The sequence below is a fragment of the Daphnia pulicaria genome, chromosome 6, assembly GCF_021234035.1.
Source record: "Daphnia pulicaria isolate SC F1-1A chromosome 6, SC_F0-13Bv2, whole genome shotgun sequence".
Taxonomy (NCBI): Eukaryota; Metazoa; Arthropoda; class Branchiopoda; order Diplostraca; family Daphniidae; genus Daphnia; species Daphnia pulicaria.
Window position 1 is genome coordinate 4,526,678 of NC_060918.1, and position 18,338 is coordinate 4,545,015.

Genomic DNA, 18,338 nt, shown 5'->3' on the forward strand with positions numbered 1-18,338 from the left:
TTTAAAATCAAACCAAAAAACAAATCAAAAAAATTTTGAAAATCTTTTTAGATGTTAAGTGAAAGACAAAGTTAAAATTTTTAAAAAATTAAAGGAAAAATCAAATTCACTCAATTGCTTGGGATATCTTGTCTCGGCATCTGGTGGCAGGTGTGCGAGTTGCTAACCGGCACTGCAGCAGATGAGCAGACACTCATTCTTAGGAGCACACAACAAAGTGTAATTAGAATAGACTACTCTCATAATCTTCTTCCGAGACAACATATAAGATGCGTGTGATGTGAACCCGGCTGTTTGTTGCCTGCCGCGAATTTGACAGGCGACATGTAGACGCAGACAACAGACATCTTCTTGCCACGGTCATGACGACCACCGCTATCTATGCATGCTGGGTGCCGCTAACTTCAATCAGAGTTCGTCGTGTTTGCACCTTGATTCACTTGATCATCTTGATCAAGCGACCACTTTTTTATTAATTTTTCGTTATAAAATAGGTTTATTAGCCTATATACTTGCTCTAGCGAGTGTAGAGAAATTCGCACGATTGCCGCCAGATGCCGCAACAAGATATCCCCTCTAGTTAAGTGAATTTGATTTTTCATTTTCTTTTTAAAAATTTTAACTTTGTCTTTCACTTAACATCTAAAAAGATTTTCAAAATTTCTTTGATTTGTTTTTTGGTTTGATTTTAAAAATATTTTTGTAAAAATAATTTTTAAAACGATTTTAAAAATTATCATCGCAATTTGATTTTTTTTAAATATTTTCGATATTTTCGATCAAATACATGTGAGCCAAATACCGTGCCATAGTGCAGCAGTCATAAAACAAGACCTGGAACAATTTTTGTCAACAAGATTTCTCTTCAGTCTGCTCGTAAAATTTCATAGTTGTTATTAGGATGTTCTGAGCAAGAGAATCTTTATTAGTAAACACTAAAAAATCCTTTAAAATAATGATAAATAAAAAAAAATTACCTTGTCTTTATTTTTGATTGTTGAAAATCCAACATTACTTTTCAACATTGCCCATTTGTAAAAATAACAATGACCCATTTCTAACCGTACACCTAGATGATAAATCAGGATTATTTCACAGGATTTCAATTAAATTATTACATAAGAAACTTGAAAACAAAAAACTTATTACATTTCCATTAGGCAACGACGAATAAAAAATCGCCGGGAATCGGTGTTTGAGATCTAGCAGAAGTCAGGCTGATGATTGAAAGTAAAACGTTTCCCAAGTTTTTTTTACGATTTCGAGAAATAATCTAACGAACAAATAATTGGATCAATGATGACGGAAGTGTATACTTTTGAGTGCCCAAGGTAATATAAGAAAAATTTACCTTAGAAGGAAGTCTGAAACAAAATTACCTGTTTAGTTGCAGACAAATGTATCCTTCTATCTACAGAAGATGTCCTGATTGCCCCGGTAAAACAGATATTATCAATAATAATATTGACTAAATTATTAAGCATTTTTACCTTTAGAAGAGGATCAAGATGATGAAGATGCTTTATCAGAGAGCTTTGATACAGAAGGTTTTTACTCCTCTGACGATAATGAAAGTGTAAACTTGGATGATACTGAACTGGAATCTGGTTTATTCCTGTCACTGAAAGCATACTGCATATGGTTAGTTACCTTATAAATATTTTGAATAATGTTCCAAATGGAAGTTCTGGCAACGGGAGAGCAGACGACGGGACGGGGGCTCAGACACGTCTTTCTCACTTGATCGATCCTGACGTTTTTTCCCTCCACTGATTCAGTGTGGACTGTGTGGTAACGAGAGAAATATCGTGAGTTAGAAGTAAGAAGAATACATTTTGTGATCCCGTGAGCTCTCAGGTATACTTATTGTATTTACTTGCCCAACGTATCTTTAAGGTTCAGACGATATTGAACAAATAAGCTACCTTATATAATACCAATTTACTTTGTGTAATTACAGAAGATTAATGTGAAGCGTACTGCATAAAGTCTGAAGTGGAATCACCAGACTCTGTTGATCCTAAAAACAACGATATTCCAAACAAAGGTATAGGGGAGAGTTGTACTAGTTGACGCGGTTTTTGGTTTTTTGGCCACCATACTTTTAAAAATAAACTTTCGAAACTCCCGATTATCTTAAAAGAAAGAGGGGAGAATGAGCTATATGCCTCGAATTTTTAATTTAAAGAAACTCCCCTTTATTAGGTCAAAAAGTAAAGTTGAAAACATAAAAATTAAAAGACGAGATGCCCCGTTGAAGGGGCACTTCGCTCCATGTATGGGGGCATAAAAGCCCATGTTATTCTTATGGACTTACAGTCCAAGGGACGGTACATCAGTAAAACGAATAAATAAAGAAAGAAAGTTTAGATTCAAAGGTATATTCTTGGTGGAAATGATAACGATACATGAGTTATTTAAAAATCACAAATTTAAATGGCCACGACATCAAGATCATTAAAATAACTAAGAACAATTGGCCGTGATGTGGTTCTCTGGAACGGGAGTTTGGCCTTCTTGGACGATGTTATCGTTGGATAATGGGTTTCTATGAAGATGGGACTGGTGATGAATTAGGCCTAAAAGGACGATCCGTGACGAAAGATGGAGCAAAGTCGACGTCACCATCGAAGATAAATCTATAAAATGGGACTAGCCCAGCCACTCTAAACCCAGACGTGATGTATGCTGGTGTTGTTGGTCTAGATAGATTGAATATACAATAAGATCAGAAATAATGAAAAGGGTAGAATTCTAATACAAGCAATAGGTCTACCTCGATGATGAACAAATCGAAATCTTTGTCTGACATATCCAGCCAGACTTATTGGCTGATCCAACAGAACCAAGAGGGGCACCATTGAGGAAATATTCCTTAAAATGAACTCTGAAATAAACAGACAAATTTGTTAGCAAAAGACCATATTTGAGTTGAAAAAATATTACCGTGGAAAGACAAAGAGTGGTGGAATGGACTTCCCTGTGGTAGATACTGCAAGGCAGACGGGGAGGGACAATACATTTTTCTTGGGTAGCGTACTGATAAGCCAATCTTCTCATGTCTGTGACTCTGTGGTAGTGATTCCATGATTAATGTCACTAGCCCTTTTGACGTAATTGCTAAGGTTGCTTTCTTGTTTGCTTTTGAAAACCTAGAGCGAACAAGAAAGAGTTAACATTCCAACACATATACAGTAAAAATTATAAGTGGAATTACCTTATGAGGTTTTTGGTGACCCCCAATGATTGTAGTTGCTTCAGCTTCATCTTTAATTCCAACAGCCAAGAAATTTTTAACATATCTCAGAAGAGATCTTTTTGGGATGGAGGTTGCTTTGGAAACATCACACACTTTTTGATTCTCAGCAACACATTTCGTGACAGCTTTCAAAATGTAACCATCTGGATACATACAACTTTCAGTTTTTCTAATATAATGCCTAAACATGTTACATTTAACAAAAATTGACAGAATTTTTACACTCACCATTTTGACATTAGACGACATAGATGTTATACCCGCAAACTGCCCCAACGTTGCCAGGCCAGTTTGCCTCAAGAATAGGTGTCGTTAATCAAATTGATTTTTCAGTAACTCCTCAAAGGAGAAATAATAAACTAAAAAATCAGATTGAAAGAGAAAAGAATTTCCTTCAAGAATATTATTGGTTGAAAGTTTTATTCTATTTCTGAAACCCGTAAATTGAAAAAATCTATCAAAGCTGATGACACGATTTTAAGGCGCCAAAATTGTTGTTTCATTTATTACTGAACCCTTCGGACTTTTTTAATGATTTTTTTTTTAAACGATGGAGATTTTCGGGTTGCATAAGCATGAATTTTTCTGACACTTAAATTTCATTCAAACATATCTCAATATCGATAGTGCCAACATACACACTACCCTAACTGCCCCGTTCTCCCCTACCTGTAAAATATTTGAAAAAAAAATAAAAGCAAAAAGGAATAATTAATTAACCAAACCAATGCAGAATTTCAAGAGAAAGAAGTGGTGGTTGACTGGAAGAGGAAAATGAGGTCAGCAACACAGAAGAGGGCAAAAAGGGCTAAGTGGGAAAAGAAACATTCCGATAAACTTAATCATCCAGCTACTAACCCACCCAGTCCAGCCACAACTTCAGAGGACTTTGAGGAAAAAAAGTTATGCGAAAGCTTCTCGGATAACTGCAGCACGAGCGAGGAGGAAGAAGAACAATATAATTGAAAAAGCCAAACATAACACAAAAATAAGAGAAAAAAACGTTAAAATTCCCGAATTAACCTTTTGGATTTCTGTGCTGGTGCTAAACATTGCCAATTAAACTTGTTCCAGTTCTTGTAAAGATAAATTTATAAATAAAAATGTTATTTTCTTTCTATTTCTATTCTTTCAAAGAAAATCATACTTTAAACGTCAAAAAGTAATCAGAAAAGTAATAAAAAATGTAACGCCTAATGAGCCAACGATCACTTAGTGACAGGGCCCAATAGCTAAAATGGCTCCGGGTGCCACGCCAATAGATTTGTACAGCGAATAGAGGGCAGCACGTTGGAGCCAGACCATACAGCGGTGGAGCTAACACCCGTTAAACCCATTGTTTTCTGCCAAGTCTCTCCCTCCCTTCTTATTCTCTTCTCCTGTCCTTTTATTCTCCTTCTCTTTTCTGCTTTTCTTCTCTCCTCTCCCCTTTATCGAATTATTTTAACTTATTGAAGTCGGCCCCCGTTTGATTGGAGCGAATTTCACGCGATGGAAAGTTTTGCGGCAGCATCAAACACAAGACGTAAATCCAGCCGCCTGGCCATTTCGGCACTCCAAAGAGCGGAAGGAAATACTTTCTTGGGCTTCGCTGAATTTCTTCTGGCGTGAGCCGTCTGGCATATTTTTCACTAAAATTTGTTTCCATGGCGGCCCGGTAGTAAGCCTCGTACGTCCTGGGCTTATTCCAAATTTATTCAGTAGACTCTTCAATCTTCTTCAATCTTCATTTGCGTCGAACGGCGGTTATCAGGGATTTCAGAAGTTACGTCGTCGATCCACAATACGGGCGCCGCATATCCTACACTTAGTTTTTCACCACTCTCTGGTGTTCAGCCGAAATACACTCCGACTTGAATTCAGTGCCAAACGACTCTGTGTCACAGAATCGTCGGACTTGCTCGGCTAGTATAAAAGTACAATCAGCTGACGCCTGCACGTGCTGATCGATCCTAACAATATATCGGTTCCGTTATGGTTGCCACTGCTCCCTGCAGCGCCCATTCAAGCCAAGTCTTTGAGGCGGTCGGTTTGTCATCTCTGCCGTATCGAGACTCGCTCGCGGTGATTAGGGATGCATGGTCCAAACCGATGGTCGAGACCACCTTGCATAAACTCTTGAAAATAAAATATTTTCTACCTTTTGATGTTCTTGTTTAATTACAAAGCTGTTGACACAGTGAGTGATGAATACACTGTAGACTATTAATTATACTGTCATGATCTAATTTATTGTAACAAAAGAAAAGGCAACACAGCAGAACCAAAAAACTGACGTTGGCAAGGGTAATAAAATGACAAAATCTATATTAATCATTCCGTGTTACGATTATACCCGAAAAATAACTTATCTACTTAATAATAGTTTTGTCGTGCTTACGCAGGTGATTCCAGAGTAAGAACAGTCAGAATAATGAATTCATAAATGAGATTACGACCCAATTGAAACTTAAATGGAACAAAAAATTTATGTACAACCGATGGCAAATATAACCAATTTGTCACTCTTCCATGGCCTGGTTAATGGAAGCTCTTCCTTCCAGTCCGGCATCCGAAGATGATCCAGGCTGTACGACGGCAATCTCGTTAGAAATCTCCGATGCACCCGGAAACGGCAAAGTTGTTTGCTGTTCAACATCTTGTCGTAGAGCGTGCTGACTAAAACTCCTGCTGTAATTCACAAAATATAATTTAATTGATCACTTCCAAATGAATATAGGTTAAGTGCTGAAATTATGGTGAGGGATCAAGGTAATTACGGCAGCGTGCAAAAATCCCAAGACGGTATTGTTAGTCACATTACAAATTAAGAAGCGTAATTTTAAATAATCAACATCGATCTATTCAATTATATCCAATGTGGAAGAATATGCAGAACAATATGACATACAGAGAATAAGTTGTTTTTCCTTTTTCATACTACCACGAGACTCGTCGACTTTAAACAGTCTTCGATCTTCTTTTGATTGTGTGGCGATATGACACCTTAATACAATAAATCCTTTTAAGCCAGACAAATGTACACCTATACAACATACAGGCATAAAAAATTATAAATTAGGAAATCAAATTGGGCAGATTTCCCGCAGAGTCCGTCACGGCTTCTTAGGTTTTCCCGATTTCGACACCTCTGATGATGCTCGCCGAGCCGCAAAGTCAATTTCTCTCTCAACAGCAGCAGCAGCAGCAACCCCGAAAATCAAATAAAAAAGACGCTTGCTGTTATACAATAAAAACACGCTTATTTTTCCCGATTCACGTAATCAAATCTTTTTCGGCCTACATCATCATGTAAATATAACTTGTTGTTACATACCAAATTGTCTTTAATAATTCTGTCGGCTGTTTATAGTATTACCCACCATTTTTTTATCCAGGGTGTGGTAGACTCTTTATACTCATTCGTTAGGGGTCTCTTGAATTTCTTGCATCACGCTCCTCCGTCAAAACATTTCCAGCCTTGAGGCCGGTTTATACTGTATGCTGAAAACAGCCGCAACTATATAGAACTGCTCCTGTTGGTTCTTCTTCTTTCACAATCGCCTATTGGTTAATAGAACAATATTATTTGTTAAAACGGACGGGAAAAAAATAAACGAATAGGGATTCTCTTTAAATGTTTGATAGAAAAAACGGGAGGACTACGTAGCAGTCTGTCAATTGCTCCCATTACACCAGTCCCTTTGTGTTCCAACATTATGAAGTAGTTGGCGATGCGCTCGGTATTCAAGACGTACTCTCCTTATCACTCGCCATTGCGTCATGGCAACGTCAATACAGGTAGAGCGTACCGATTTTATATCGTCTGACTGTAGCTAAAGCAATTAAATTAGACATCATTTTGAATAAAAATGGTTGAACACACAAGAACGGAAAGAGCATTAAACCTCCCTATTTGCTGATGTAATAAACAATTTAACGGTCGTATATTCCACAAAAGACGCAACTATATAGCGCCTGTTTTTCGAATATAGATTTTTTTGCTAATAAAAAAAAGTGTATTTTGGTAAGAAAAATTTGTGTCGACGCCGCAACCCTAATTAATTTTTAATACATTCTTATTTATCAAATTTTCGTTGATTTGTTGAATGCAAACATATTGCGGGCTTTTCAATGGCGAAAAGTAAAGACACAGTGGGATAGTAAAAACTGACATTCACCTTTAGCCCACTTAATCTTGATTCTTCTCCCTTATATAGGTACTTGTAACAGATATTTAATGTGTTTTGTTCAATATAGCCTACAAGTTCTTGGTGACCTATAAATATAAGCGATTTCTGTTTATAACGCTTAGCGCTTTGGTGGTGGACGTGAGGTCTCCGAATAAGGGTCGAGGACCGTTATCATTTGCTTGTCCAAACGTCACGTAGGCTCTCTGGGACGTAGGCCCTTGGGATTTTATAACCTAGAGAGAAGTTCCATCTTTAAAATGACCACTCCTCCTTAAGGATAAACCCTAGCATGCATAATAAGAAATGTTGACTCAGTGAGTCCGCGTCGTCTGCTTCTACACCAGATTGCGATTTTGTTTGTACTGAGTTGTTGACAAAAATGGTTCCCGGTCTTGTTTTACGATCGCTGCACAATGGTAAAATATTCTGAAGAGCTATTATTCAACAGTTCAAATATTTGAATTTAAATTATCCAGGTCGAAACGGTGGTTTAGTTTTTAAACGTTTGTATTCATGGACAGAACAGTCTTTCCCTAAAATTACGACCCATTACACCGTCCATCCAAGAGAAAAGGATGCACGATGGGAAGGTATATATCAAGTTTATGGCAATAAATCTCGTTTAAATAAGTGAAATGGCAGTACAGTTTGTTAATTAATATTCACCAGGTGTGGACATGGAAAGAGCAGTAGATGAGGTTGATGTTGTTATTGTTGGTGGTGGACCTGCTGGTATGTCTGCTGCAATACGACTAAAGCAACTTGCTGCACAGCACGAGAAAGAAATGAGAGTTTGTGTTGTTGAAAAAGCTGCAGAAATAGGTACTAGATTGTGACACCTGATTAACCCAAGTTCAGTTTAAATGTTGTATTACATAACATGTGACATCAGGTGGACATACATTATCTGGGGCTTGTTTGGAACTTGGGGCCTTAAATGAATTGATTCCTGACTGGAAAGAGAGAGGAGCTCCACTTCACACTCCTGTTACTGAAGATAAATTTGCTCTTTTAACTGAAAAGCACAGAGTTCCACTACCTATCTTTCCCGGTAATTTAATACTTTAAACCAATTAGCTGCTGTTGTTGAGTTCTTAAGTGTGCTATGTATAGGTATGCCAATGCACAATCATGGCAACATGATTGTGAGACTGGGCCATTTTGTTCAGTGGTTGGGTTCTCAAGCGGAAGAGTTGGGTGTTGAAATTTATCCTGGCATAGCAGCATCTGAAGTTCTTTACCATGAAGACGGTAGTGTTAAAGGTATCGCCACTAACGATGTTGGTATAGCAAAAGATGGTTCTCCCAAGGTAATGAATCCAAATGTCAACTCCGCTCTTTTCGAACGTTACATTCTTAATGTTAATTTATTCCTCAAATAGGATACATTTGCCAGAGGCATGGAGTTACACGCTAAATGCACAATCTTTGCCGAGGGTTGCCATGGCCACTTGGCCAAAGGAATTTACAAAAAATTCAACTTACGCACCGAATGTGAGCCACAAACGTATGCAATTGGGTTGAAAGAATTGTGGGAAATTGATCCTGCTAAGCACCATCCAGGACGGATAGAACACACTGTCGGCTGGCCATTGGTATGCGTTTGATTGAACTAATTCTCTCCTGTCTAAACATACGTACTTAATTCTTCTTGTATGGTTGTAGGAGAGAACGACATACGGAGGATCATTCCTTTACCACGTAACTGATGAAAACAAGACCCCTCTGATAGCTATGGGCCTCGTCATTGGACTTGACTACCGTAACCCATTTATTAGCCCGTACAAAGAATTCCAGCGATGGAAACTTCACCCTTCCGTCAAACCGATATTAGAAGGAGCGAAAAGGTATAATCCCTTTTAAATTTTCATTTCCACTTAATTGATTATCGTTTTCCATTAGGATTGGTTATGGAGCTCGTGCTCTTAATGAAGGAGGTTTGCAATCAATTCCAAAATTGACTTTCCCGGGAGGTTGCTTGGTCGGCTGTTCACCTGGATTCATGAATGTCCCGAAAATCAAGGGAACACATAACGCCATGAAGAGTGCCATGTTAGCAGCTGAAAGTATATTTGACACCATAAACAGCGAAATCCCGCAAGAAACGGTCGGCATCAACCCCGTTGTCTACGAGGAGCGCATTCGCAACAGTTGCGTGTGGAATGAACTCCAAAGCGTCAGAAATGTGAGGCCGTCGTTTAGCTCTTCGCTCGGATTATATGGCGGGCTTTTATACACTGGCCTTTTTTATGTTCTCGGTCGAGGGAAAGAGCCTTGGACTTTTACGCATCACGGTAGACTCTCTTGAAATATTGGGTTCATATGTGTAGATAATCACGTTTTTGTTCGTAGGAGCCGATCATCGAAAGCTAAAACCTGCCGCTCAATGCCAGCCCATTGATTACCCCAAGCCGGATGGCAAAATTACTTTCGATTTACTGACTTCAGTGGCCTTAACAGGAACGAACCACGAAGGTGATCAACCGCCTCATTTGACTCTGATGGACGACACGATCCAAATCAAGCAAAATCTAACTGTATTTGATGGTCCAGAAGGTCGCTTCTGTCCTGCTGGTAAAAAAATTTTCCAACTTGTTGTGATGATCTAATCTTGATTCAAATGATTCTTAATCCAGGTGTTTACGAATACGTGCCAACGGAAGATGGACAGGGTAAAAAGTTTCAAATTAGCGCCCAAAACTGCATTCACTGTAAAACATGCGACATCAAAGATCCCAGTCAAAACATCAATTGGGTCGCTCCCGAAGGAGGTGGCGGACCTGCATACAACGGAATGTAAAGAGGGCACTCGGCTTCGTTTGAAGGATATGAATTTTAAATAGGCCTGAATAACTCAGGAAAAATCAATGCAATTTTTTTTTCAATATACCTATCAACTCATTTTATCGAAAATTTCTACATGCAAGTCTGAGTGACTGAATCAGGATCTTTAGCATTGTTTAAAAGAATGTTAACCTGATTAGAGAAATGCTATGCTGTGGTGTAGTGATGGCAACCTAGTTTTTTTTGAAAACTAGGTATTACTATTACTAAATACCTAGTATTTTAGAAAAAGTAGGTATTACTAGGTTATTATACCTAGTATCAAAATAAATTCAACTAGGTATCGGGAAAAAAAACTAGGTTTTTACTATTACTAGGTATAAACTAGGTAACTAGGTAAAGTACCTAACTAGGTAAAAATACCTAGTTACCTAGTTACCTAGTTTGGATATTTCTCTGTTTATACTTCCAAATTACATAAAAAACACAAATACAACAACTTGCAACTGAATTTTTTCTTTTTATTGCAATTTCTGTCCCGCTAAGATCAATGATAGGATAGAAAGGACTAACGACTAAGCGATAAGAACGGAAATTGAAAATTAGAGACTGAGAATTCAGATTCAGAAGTCAAAGTTTTTGTTGAATCGGCAAAGTGTTTGATTCTACCAAGACAGGGGAGACATTTCTTTTCTTGCCTTTGCAAGAACGACCACTACACGAAAAAAGACGCTCTGCAGAGGCAGAAGTAGCTGGCATGGCGAGATACTGCAAAGCAATCGGCGACAACTTAAATAGGAAATCTCCCAGACTTTTCTCTCCAGAAAACGAAGGGGTCCACTTCCTCATGAAAATCTCCTTTGTTTAGTGTTTCAGTTTTAGTTTTTCAGTGATTCAGGATTTCAGTCTACCATAAACCATACGTTTGACTTTGAATTCAAGAAACAATGGCTGCCGGCCGGGCCTGTGATTTCTGATGCCTGTCTAGTGTCTACCAGAAACGACCAGAAAGCAGAGAAGCTTACTAAAATTAAATAAAAGCATAGTTGCCATTTATTTGACAATGCTGCAAAAAAATGGAAAATACCTAGGTAATTACCTAGGTAATCATTTTTCAAAAACTAGGTATTACTATTACTAGGTATACCTAGTAATAGATTTTTTCCCGAAAACTAGGTAAAAGTAGCTGAAAAAAAACTAGGTATTACTAGGTAACTAGGTAATACTAGGTATTACTAACCTAGTAATGCCACCACTACTGTGGTGTCCACGACTTCTGTTTGAAGAAGCATGCAATTTGCATTTATAGGCATATTGAAATACATTCTACGGAAATTAACCAAAATTTTAAAAAATGTCTTAATTCTCGGTTTATCGTTAAAAACAATTTAGATATCCTGAGATGCCGCCTTATATGATACTGCATCAATTGATTAAACAAATTAGTATTATCACAATGTATTGACATGATACCATCCTTTTTAAAAACTTTCTGGTACATGCGTCAAATAGTGCATGGCATGGAGCCGGTTTCTGGTTCGATAAAAACAACGTTGTTGGCAATTCGTGAGACGATAGAAGCGGATTTGTCAATGCCTAATTTTTGATCCCAAAGTTTGTGAAGTCTTCTTTCTAATTGTCTTGAATTAAGTGGCTTGTCAGAATCAAATGTGGCTGTCAAAATGATAACACGTTTTTTGAATGGAGCCTCGAAGTTGTCGCAGTAGCCGTGCAAAATGAAGGCTGCTCCAGGTGGAATTTTCTCCAAAGGACCAACAATAACAGAGTAGGACTTGTTGAGGATGGAACGGATTCGGGTATCTAGTTCTTTCTTTATCGTTTCTTCTTGATTTTGAAGATTGGCAAATGTATCAACTTGAACTATGACTTCTGGTGAGACATCGTTGGCAGAAATCATTGCAGGTAATAGCTTATTTGTGTTGTTAGCCAAAGTTAAAGCAACACACTGCATGGTATGGGTTGCAATTAGTGTGTTTCCTCCAACAAAAAGAAGAACTGCTGGCTGGGATGGCTCTTCATTTTCTATGACACTACTAAGTGCAGAAACAAAGCTTACCCAAGTATCCTTTTTTTGTAAAGGAAAAGAATTTTCCATTTCGTCAATAAGTTCCATGACTGTTAAATTCAAAGGATTGAAATAGTTTGGTATCAAATCATTTCCAGCATTTAAGTTGAATAAATGGATGGATGTGTGATAAAAAATTATTGGCACTATGCAAATACCAGAAGCAATTAAAACATATAAAATATGCTTAAACTTTGAATTTTTTGAGCACAACACATTTTGTTGTTGTATGGACAGAACATCATGGGGAATACTATCCTTTATTGGAGTTCGGTTTTTTATTGCTTCTAAGTTATTCCTGTGCAAATATTCTGCATCTTCTGATGAACTTGAATCTTCTGTAAATGATGGATCAGATTTTTGGGGTTTGTCACCATAATTTACTTGGTTTAATGGTTGTCGCTTTAATGGAGATGGTTGGGTTGGGGTACTTGAGTCTGCATTTGAATTCCTTCGCGAAGTTCGACGAGTTACAGGCATTTTCGTTTTTATCGTGTAGTCTAGAAATGCAATGAAAAGGCAAGCAAGATAAATTACACTACCGATTCAGAAAAGGAATTAATGAAAGAAACTTACATTTTAAATTATTTCAATAGTTTCCAGCAGGAATGGAATGCACCAGCACAACATATTTCAACATTTAGTCTACTGCCAGTTTTTCTGGTGAAGTGGTGAAAATAGAAACTGAAATAGTGAACCAACACATACACTTTGCCTTATTGCTATGTAAACAACTGACAAGTTTATAACTTGACTACTGATAGTGAGTGATAATAAGTGACTGTTTCAAAACGTCATTTGTAATTTCACTAATTTGTACGAGTTTACTGCATACTAAAACGCGGGATACGTGGACTTTACGTTTAATCCGATCAGAAGCGTGGATGTGGAGACTGGAGTCATGGTGCTGCGGTCGTGAACTAGAAGAAAAAAATTATTTTTATCACTGAAGTCTGAAGATAATCGTAAACGCTTTTTATAATTTTTACAATTTGAAAAATTAACAATTAACGTATTATTAAAATAATTAACGTATTGGTTTTAGCTAGGCTATTGGTTTTCATGAAATTTATTATGTGCAGAGTTGCTAGGCCTACTAAAAGTTGCTGTTTATTACGTTTTCTGAAACCTCGTGAACGCCGATCCGAAAGTTTATTTTCAACAATATTCGGCCTAAGCGGCCTAAGGTTCATGTTGATTTAAATTGTTATCGAAGGAAATTTTTCAAGCTTTAAATGGGTTCTGTCGAAATCCCTCTTCGGGATACCGACGAGGTAAATAATTTCACTGATTACTGCCTTATCATTTACAGCCAACATTCTATCATGTCATTTATACATGTTATTGATGATATGTTTACCTTGTTGAATAGGTGATTGAGCTGTTCTTTGATCAACTTCCTGATGGGGATGAAGTCATCCAGATTCTCAAGCAAGAACATGCCCAAATTCATATTTGGGTTACTCTGGCGGTAATATAACTACTTGAATTTCATATGTTCTGTTGTAATCTAATTCTTGTACTTCTGATCGAAGGTGGAGTATAACAACCAAAACAAGATTGCAGATTTTGTTAAGGTGTTAGAGGCATCACGTACAGAGTCAAATATGAACTATAAAGATTCAGAAAAGGATCAAATGAAGGCTCTTGATACTTTAGCTGCTCACTATGTCCAACAAGCAAATCGAGAAAAAAATAAGGACAAAAAGCGTGAACTTTTCACTAAAGCAACACACCTCTACACAACTGCTGACAAAATCATCATGTATGATCAGGTAAAATATACTTCTGTGTTTGTAATTAATGTGCTTCTCATAATGTATTTCTTTAATATGCAGAACCATCTGCTAGGCCGTGCCTATCTCTGTTTGTTGGAGGGTGATAAAATGGATCAAGCTGATGCTCAGTTCAACTTTGTGTTGAACCAGTCTCCAGATAACATTCCTTCTCTTCTGGGAAAAGCCTGCATCTCTTTCAACAAAAAAGATTACAAAGCTGCATTGGCCTACTATAAAAAAGCTTTAAGAACTAATGCAACCTGTCCAGCTGGTATTTGAAAGTGTGAAGTCTTTTTAAGTTCAATATTTAACCTGAATTTATTGTTTCAGGTGTGCGATTGGGTATGGGTCATTGTTTCCTCAAACTGGGCAATGCTGACAAAGCAAGGTTGGCGTTTGAAAGAGCTCTTGATTTGGACCCAAAATGTGTGGGAGCTTTGGTTGGAATGGCTATTCTGGAGTTGAACTTGCAAGAATCAGATTCAATTCGCAACGGCGTTCAGCTCTTATCTCGAGCTTACGCAGTAGACTCAAGTAATCCTATGGTTCTTAACCATCTTGCAAACCATTTCTTCTTCAAAAAGGTAAATTCTTCAACTTCAACAGACAATAAACTACTCATGTTATTTCAATTTAAATTCTGCAGGATTACTCTAAAGTTCAGCATTTGGCGCTCCATGCTTTTCACAACACTGAAAATGAGGCAATGCGAGCTGAATCGTGCTACCAAATGGCTAGAGCTTTCCATGTTCAAGGCGATTACGATCAAGCGTTTCAATATTATTATCAGGTACAAAAGCAGGTAGACCTTGTTAAGCATTATACTAACGACATGCTTTCCCTTAGGCTACTCAATTTGCATCCACAAATTTCATCTTGCCACACTTTGGTCTGGGCCAGATGTATATTTACCGTGGAGATACGGAAAACGCCGCGCAATGTTTCGAGCGAGTGCTTAAAGCTCAGCCGGGTAATTACGAAACAATGAAAATTCTTGGCTCATTGTACGCAGCTTCTAGTAGTCAGTCGAAGAGGGATATTGCCAAGACTCATCTCAAGAAGGTTCCTCAGTATTTCAATTTTTGACCTGAACATTTCAAAAAAATTTAAATCGTGTTAAAGGTTACGGAGCAATTTCCCGATGACGTTGAAGCATGGATTGAGCTTGCACAGATTTTAGAGCAATCTGACTTGCAGGGCTCCCTGTCAGCTTATTCCACTGCAATGAAAATTCTTAAAGAAAAAGTCCAGGCAGATATTCCTCCTGAGATTCTTAACAATGTCGGAGCTTTATATTATAGGTAATTGAACAATTAAAAATTTGTGAGCTTACTTTTAACACATTCATTTCTGATTTTACCAAAGATTGGGAAACTTGGAGGAGTCAAGAAAATATTTTGAGCAGTCAATTGAGCGTGCCAAATCGGATGCTGAGCAAGAGACCCCCGCGGAGAACTCTGAGCAGGAACCACAGGTGGAAAATGCTATTTGCGTTACGACAAACTATAACTTGGGTCGAATTTATGAGGGGCTGTTCTTGTGTGACAAAGCAGAGAAAAACTACAAGGATACCCTTAAAGGTAATGTTTCTATTTATCGTTATTTCTGCAGGATTGTTTAATAATACAGATTTTCTTGTTCAGAACATCCTAACTATGTGGACTGTTATCTGAGGCTTGGTTGCATGGCACGAGACCGCGGTCAAATTTATGAAGCGTCAGATTGGTTTAAGGAAGCCCTTCAGATCAATAACGAGCATCCAGATGCCTGGTCTCTTATTGGCAACCTTCATCTCGCTAAAATGGAATGGGGACCTGGCCAAAAGAAATTCGAGCGCATCCTTAAAGTAAATATTTTGTGGTTTTTAGTATGTAACAAGTTACTTTTTTAAACCGAGAAAAACTTGTCTCATCACTCTAGCAACCTGCTACTGCAACCGATTCATACTCGTTGATTGCGCTTGGTAACGTCTGGCTCCAAACTCTGCACGTACCTACAAGAGACAAGGAAAAAGAGAAACGACATCAAGACCGCGCACTTACACTGTACAAGACAGTTCTGAAGAATGACCATCGTAATATTTGGGCTGCGAATGGTATCGGTTGTGTGCTAGCTCACAAAGGCTGTATTCCTGAAGCCCGTGATATCTTTGCATCAGTAAGTGAATTATTGTGGTTCCCCCTCGTTTGTTTCACATAATCGAGACAATTTTTTTTAGGTTCGCGAAGCTACTGCCGATTTTTCTGATGTGTGGTTGAACATCGCTCATATCTATGTCGAGCAAAAGCAGTATGTTTCGGCCATTCAGATGTACGAAAACTGCATCCGCAAATTTTTCCGACATCCGCATGTTGAAATTCTTCAGTACTTGTCACGCGCACACTTTCGTGCCGGTAAACTCCGCGAAGCAAAACTATCCCTACTTAAAGCCCAGCACGTCGCTCCACACGATACGGTTCTCCTGTTTAACACGGCTCTCGTGCTGCAACGACTGGCAACCCAAATTCTCAAGGATGAGAAGTCGGATCTGCAAACGGTGTTACAGGCTGTCAGTGAACTCCAGCTATCGCACAAATTCTTCCAGTGGCTTTCTGTCAATGGCGATCGCATGCGCTATGATTTGGCTTTTGCTGCTGCTGAAGCGAGACATTGTGGAGATCTTCTCTCTCAGGTAAATTGATCTTTTATCGTGTTAATTAAGCGTAGTTGTAAACTGAATTATTTTCCAAAGGCTCAATATCATGTGGCGCGCGCTCGCAGTCTTGCAGAGGAAGAGAAGCGCATGAGGAAGAAACAGGAAGAAGAGAGAGAGGCGTTCCGTACGAAGCAGCGCGAGGAACAGCATAGACTTGAAGAAAGTCGTAGACAAGAGCAAGAGAAACTACTCAAGTTGCGCGAAGAGTTCATTGAAAAAACGAAGAAAGCGACTCAATTTAACGAGATGCCATCAGAAAAAGCCGAAAAGGGCAAGAAGGTACTAAGACTTGATTATTGTAAATAGAGAAAACGTTTATAAATCTTCCCTTTTGTAATATTTTAGAGTCGCAAGAAGAAGGATGACGAAGATGGATTCGTTACGGACGGTAGTGATCGCATTCAAAGTGGCGATGAGGGTGCTGGTCCGCCATCAAAGAAACGTAAGGCAGAACGGAAACCGCGCCAGACTGAGACAAAGTCACGGAAGAAAGGAAAAAGCGGCGAAGAACGGGGACGAACGAAAGAGAAGAAAGGTCGAAGTGAAGGCAGAGGAGCCAAGAAGGGAAGTGGGAAAAAGTCATCTAACGATGTCGACGATGGGCTTAGTTCAAAGCAGAAAAGCAAAGTTGTATCTAAAGCCATTATTTCCTCCTCGGATGATGATTCGTCGGAAGAAGGTGGTAAACTGCGCATCGCTAGCGGGTGAGTAACATATGAATTTCTAATAAAATCGATCGGATAGCTCCTAATAAGCAGAAGAATTTATTTCACCGACCCCAATTACTTTTGTTTTCAGTGGAGAGGAAAGTGGTGGTGAAGGAGCTGGAACTAGCCGACGAAGGAGAATTGCTTCCGGATCAGAAAAGAGCTTCAGCGGTCGGTCTGTCTCTCGTTCTCCAGCAAAATCGCGATCTCCGTCGGGGTCTCGATCTGGTTCGGGTTCTCGTTCGGGATCAGGATCTCGTTCCCGTTCACGTTCCTCTGGACGATCGAATTCAAGATCTAAATCGCGATCCAAATCCGGATCCAAATCGCGTTCGCGTTCAAATTCCCGATCGAAATCTAGGTCCAAATCCCGTTCCAAATCACGATCCAAATCCCGCTCTAAATCCCGCTCTAAATCCCGCTCTAAATCCCGCTCTAAATCCCGCTCTGTCAGCCGATCATCCCGTTCTTCGCGTTCTTCTCGGTCGTCACGTTCCAGGTCAAAATCGAAATCCGGTTCACGTTCGCGGTCAACATCTCGCTCGAAATCTGGATCTCGTTCAAAAACACCAAAATCTGGCTCTGATGATTCGGATTGAAAACCTTTGTTCATGTAACACTAAAACCTTGAGAAATTCGACAAATAAACCTCTCCCTTTCTTTCGCAGTTTAATTACGAAACTGTTAACTTTTTTAAGGGTTTATTTAGATTTTTCAAATGCAAAATTCATCAACTGTCGTACGACACTGATTGAATGACAAATACAGTATACAGTACAGAAAGAAAAATTAATAGTAAGTATAAGCCAAATATTCTGAAATTTAAAAATAAGTTTTGCCGAACTTCCCGTATCAAC

General features: G+C 38.6%; 4 protein-coding genes and 1 long non-coding RNA gene across 12 annotated transcripts; 2 read left to right on the plus strand and 3 right to left on the minus strand.

The window, feature by feature from the left end:
- Window positions 1-710: 710 nt before the first annotated feature.
- LOC124342481 lies at window positions 711-4,372 on the minus strand. Of its 4 annotated transcripts, none has more exons than XR_006918847.1 (6): window positions 4,283-4,372; window positions 1,491-1,784; window positions 1,380-1,425; window positions 1,150-1,273; window positions 978-1,069; window positions 711-906 (listed from the first exon to the last, which is right to left on the minus strand). It is a non-coding gene; the product is annotated as an uncharacterized LOC124342481 (long non-coding RNA). The 4 variants fall into 4 exon arrangements; XR_006918844.1 differs by lacking the exon at window positions 4,283-4,372 and adding an exon at window positions 1,946-2,052; XR_006918846.1 differs by lacking the exon at window positions 4,283-4,372 and adding an exon at window positions 1,926-2,045.
- Window positions 2,366-3,620, minus strand: LOC124342461. Of its 3 annotated transcripts, XM_046795454.1 has the most exons (5): window positions 3,488-3,620; window positions 3,218-3,402; window positions 2,947-3,152; window positions 2,767-2,887; window positions 2,366-2,536 (listed from the first exon to the last, which is right to left on the minus strand). In XM_046795454.1, exons 2-5 carry the CDS (start codon window positions 3,298-3,300, stop codon window positions 2,467-2,469), a joined length of 480 nt encoding a protein of 159 aa, XP_046651410.1. In that variant the 5' UTR covers window positions 3,301-3,402; window positions 3,488-3,620; the 3' UTR covers window positions 2,366-2,466. The 3 variants fall into 3 exon arrangements, with proteins under 3 accessions (XP_046651410.1, XP_046651409.1, XP_046651411.1); XM_046795453.1 differs by having other exon boundaries at window positions 3,218-3,594; XM_046795455.1 differs by lacking the exon at window positions 2,366-2,536 and adding an exon at window positions 2,548-2,702 and having other exon boundaries at window positions 2,777-2,887; window positions 3,218-3,583.
- A 3,315-nt stretch (window positions 4,373-7,687) lies between the features above and the next one.
- On the plus strand, window positions 7,688-10,333 carry LOC124343976 (electron transfer flavoprotein-ubiquinone oxidoreductase, mitochondrial-like). Its single transcript, XM_046797374.1, has 10 exons — window positions 7,688-7,847; window positions 7,908-8,021; window positions 8,101-8,253; window positions 8,324-8,482; window positions 8,545-8,741; window positions 8,814-9,026; window positions 9,097-9,278; window positions 9,334-9,725; window positions 9,784-10,005; window positions 10,068-10,333. Exons 1-10 carry the CDS (start codon window positions 7,811-7,813, stop codon window positions 10,229-10,231), a joined length of 1,833 nt encoding a protein of 610 aa, XP_046653330.1. The 5' UTR covers window positions 7,688-7,810; the 3' UTR covers window positions 10,232-10,333.
- A 1,324-nt stretch (window positions 10,334-11,657) lies between these two features.
- LOC124343980 (torsin-1A-interacting protein 2-like) lies at window positions 11,658-13,119 on the minus strand. The gene is made up of 2 exons (XM_046797378.1): window positions 12,878-13,119; window positions 11,658-12,801 (listed from the first exon to the last, which is right to left on the minus strand). The coding sequence occupies exon 2, from the start codon at window positions 12,779-12,781 to the stop codon at window positions 11,720-11,722; it is 1,062 nt and encodes a 353-aa protein (XP_046653334.1). The 5' UTR covers window positions 12,782-12,801; window positions 12,878-13,119; the 3' UTR covers window positions 11,658-11,719.
- Window positions 13,120-13,176: 57 nt separating this feature from the next.
- On the plus strand, window positions 13,177-18,154 carry LOC124343971 (RNA polymerase-associated protein CTR9 homolog). Of its 3 annotated transcripts, XM_046797364.1 has the most exons (17): window positions 13,177-13,266; window positions 13,384-13,575; window positions 13,674-13,772; window positions 13,837-14,076; window positions 14,140-14,350; window positions 14,410-14,663; window positions 14,726-14,869; window positions 14,926-15,141; window positions 15,202-15,380; window positions 15,445-15,659; window positions 15,723-15,925; window positions 16,000-16,236; window positions 16,298-16,750; window positions 16,811-17,053; window positions 17,120-17,478; window positions 17,573-17,872; window positions 17,909-18,154. In XM_046797364.1, the coding sequence occupies exons 2-17, from the start codon at window positions 13,537-13,539 to the stop codon at window positions 18,078-18,080; spliced, it is 3,564 nt and encodes a 1,187-aa protein (XP_046653320.1). In that variant the 5' UTR covers window positions 13,177-13,266; window positions 13,384-13,536; the 3' UTR covers window positions 18,081-18,154. The 3 variants fall into 3 exon arrangements, with proteins under 3 accessions (XP_046653320.1, XP_046653318.1, XP_046653319.1); XM_046797362.1 differs by having other exon boundaries at window positions 17,573-18,154; XM_046797363.1 differs by having other exon boundaries at window positions 13,180-13,266; window positions 13,347-13,575; window positions 17,573-18,154.
- The last annotated feature ends 184 nt before the right edge of the window (window positions 18,155-18,338 follow it).

Bases quoted from the DNA above. Each gene is read 5' to 3' on its own strand.
- LOC124342461 (XM_046795454.1), bottom strand. From the start codon at position 3,300: ATGTTAAAAATTTCTTGGCTGTTGGAATTAAAGATGAAGCTGAAGCAA. The intron at 3,153-3,217 runs GTAATTCCACTT...TGTTCGCTCTAG, and splicing joins GTCACCAAAAACCTCATAAG to GTTTTCAAAAGCAAACAAGA. The intron at 2,888-2,946 runs GTAATATTTTTT...TGTTTATTTCAG, and splicing joins CCACTCTTTGTCTTTCCACG to AGTTCATTTTAAGGAATATT.
- LOC124343976 (XM_046797374.1), top strand. From the start codon at position 7,811: ATGGTTCCCGGTCTTGTTTTACGATCGCTGCACAATG. The intron at 8,022-8,100 runs GTATATATCAAG...AATATTCACCAG, and splicing joins AAAGGATGCACGATGGGAAG to GTGTGGACATGGAAAGAGCA. The intron at 9,726-9,783 runs GTAGACTCTCTT...TTTTGTTCGTAG, and splicing joins TTGGACTTTTACGCATCACG to GAGCCGATCATCGAAAGCTA.
- LOC124343980 (XM_046797378.1), bottom strand. From the start codon at position 12,781: ATGCCTGTAACTCGTCGAACTTCGCGAAGGAATTCAAATGCAGACTCA.
- LOC124343971 (XM_046797362.1), top strand. From the start codon at position 13,537: ATGGGTTCTGTCGAAATCCCTCTTCGGGATACCGACGAG. The intron at 15,926-15,999 runs GTAAATATTTTG...TCATCACTCTAG, and splicing joins AATTCGAGCGCATCCTTAAA to CAACCTGCTACTGCAACCGA. The intron at 16,237-16,297 runs GTAAGTGAATTA...AATTTTTTTTAG, and splicing joins CCCGTGATATCTTTGCATCA to GTTCGCGAAGCTACTGCCGA.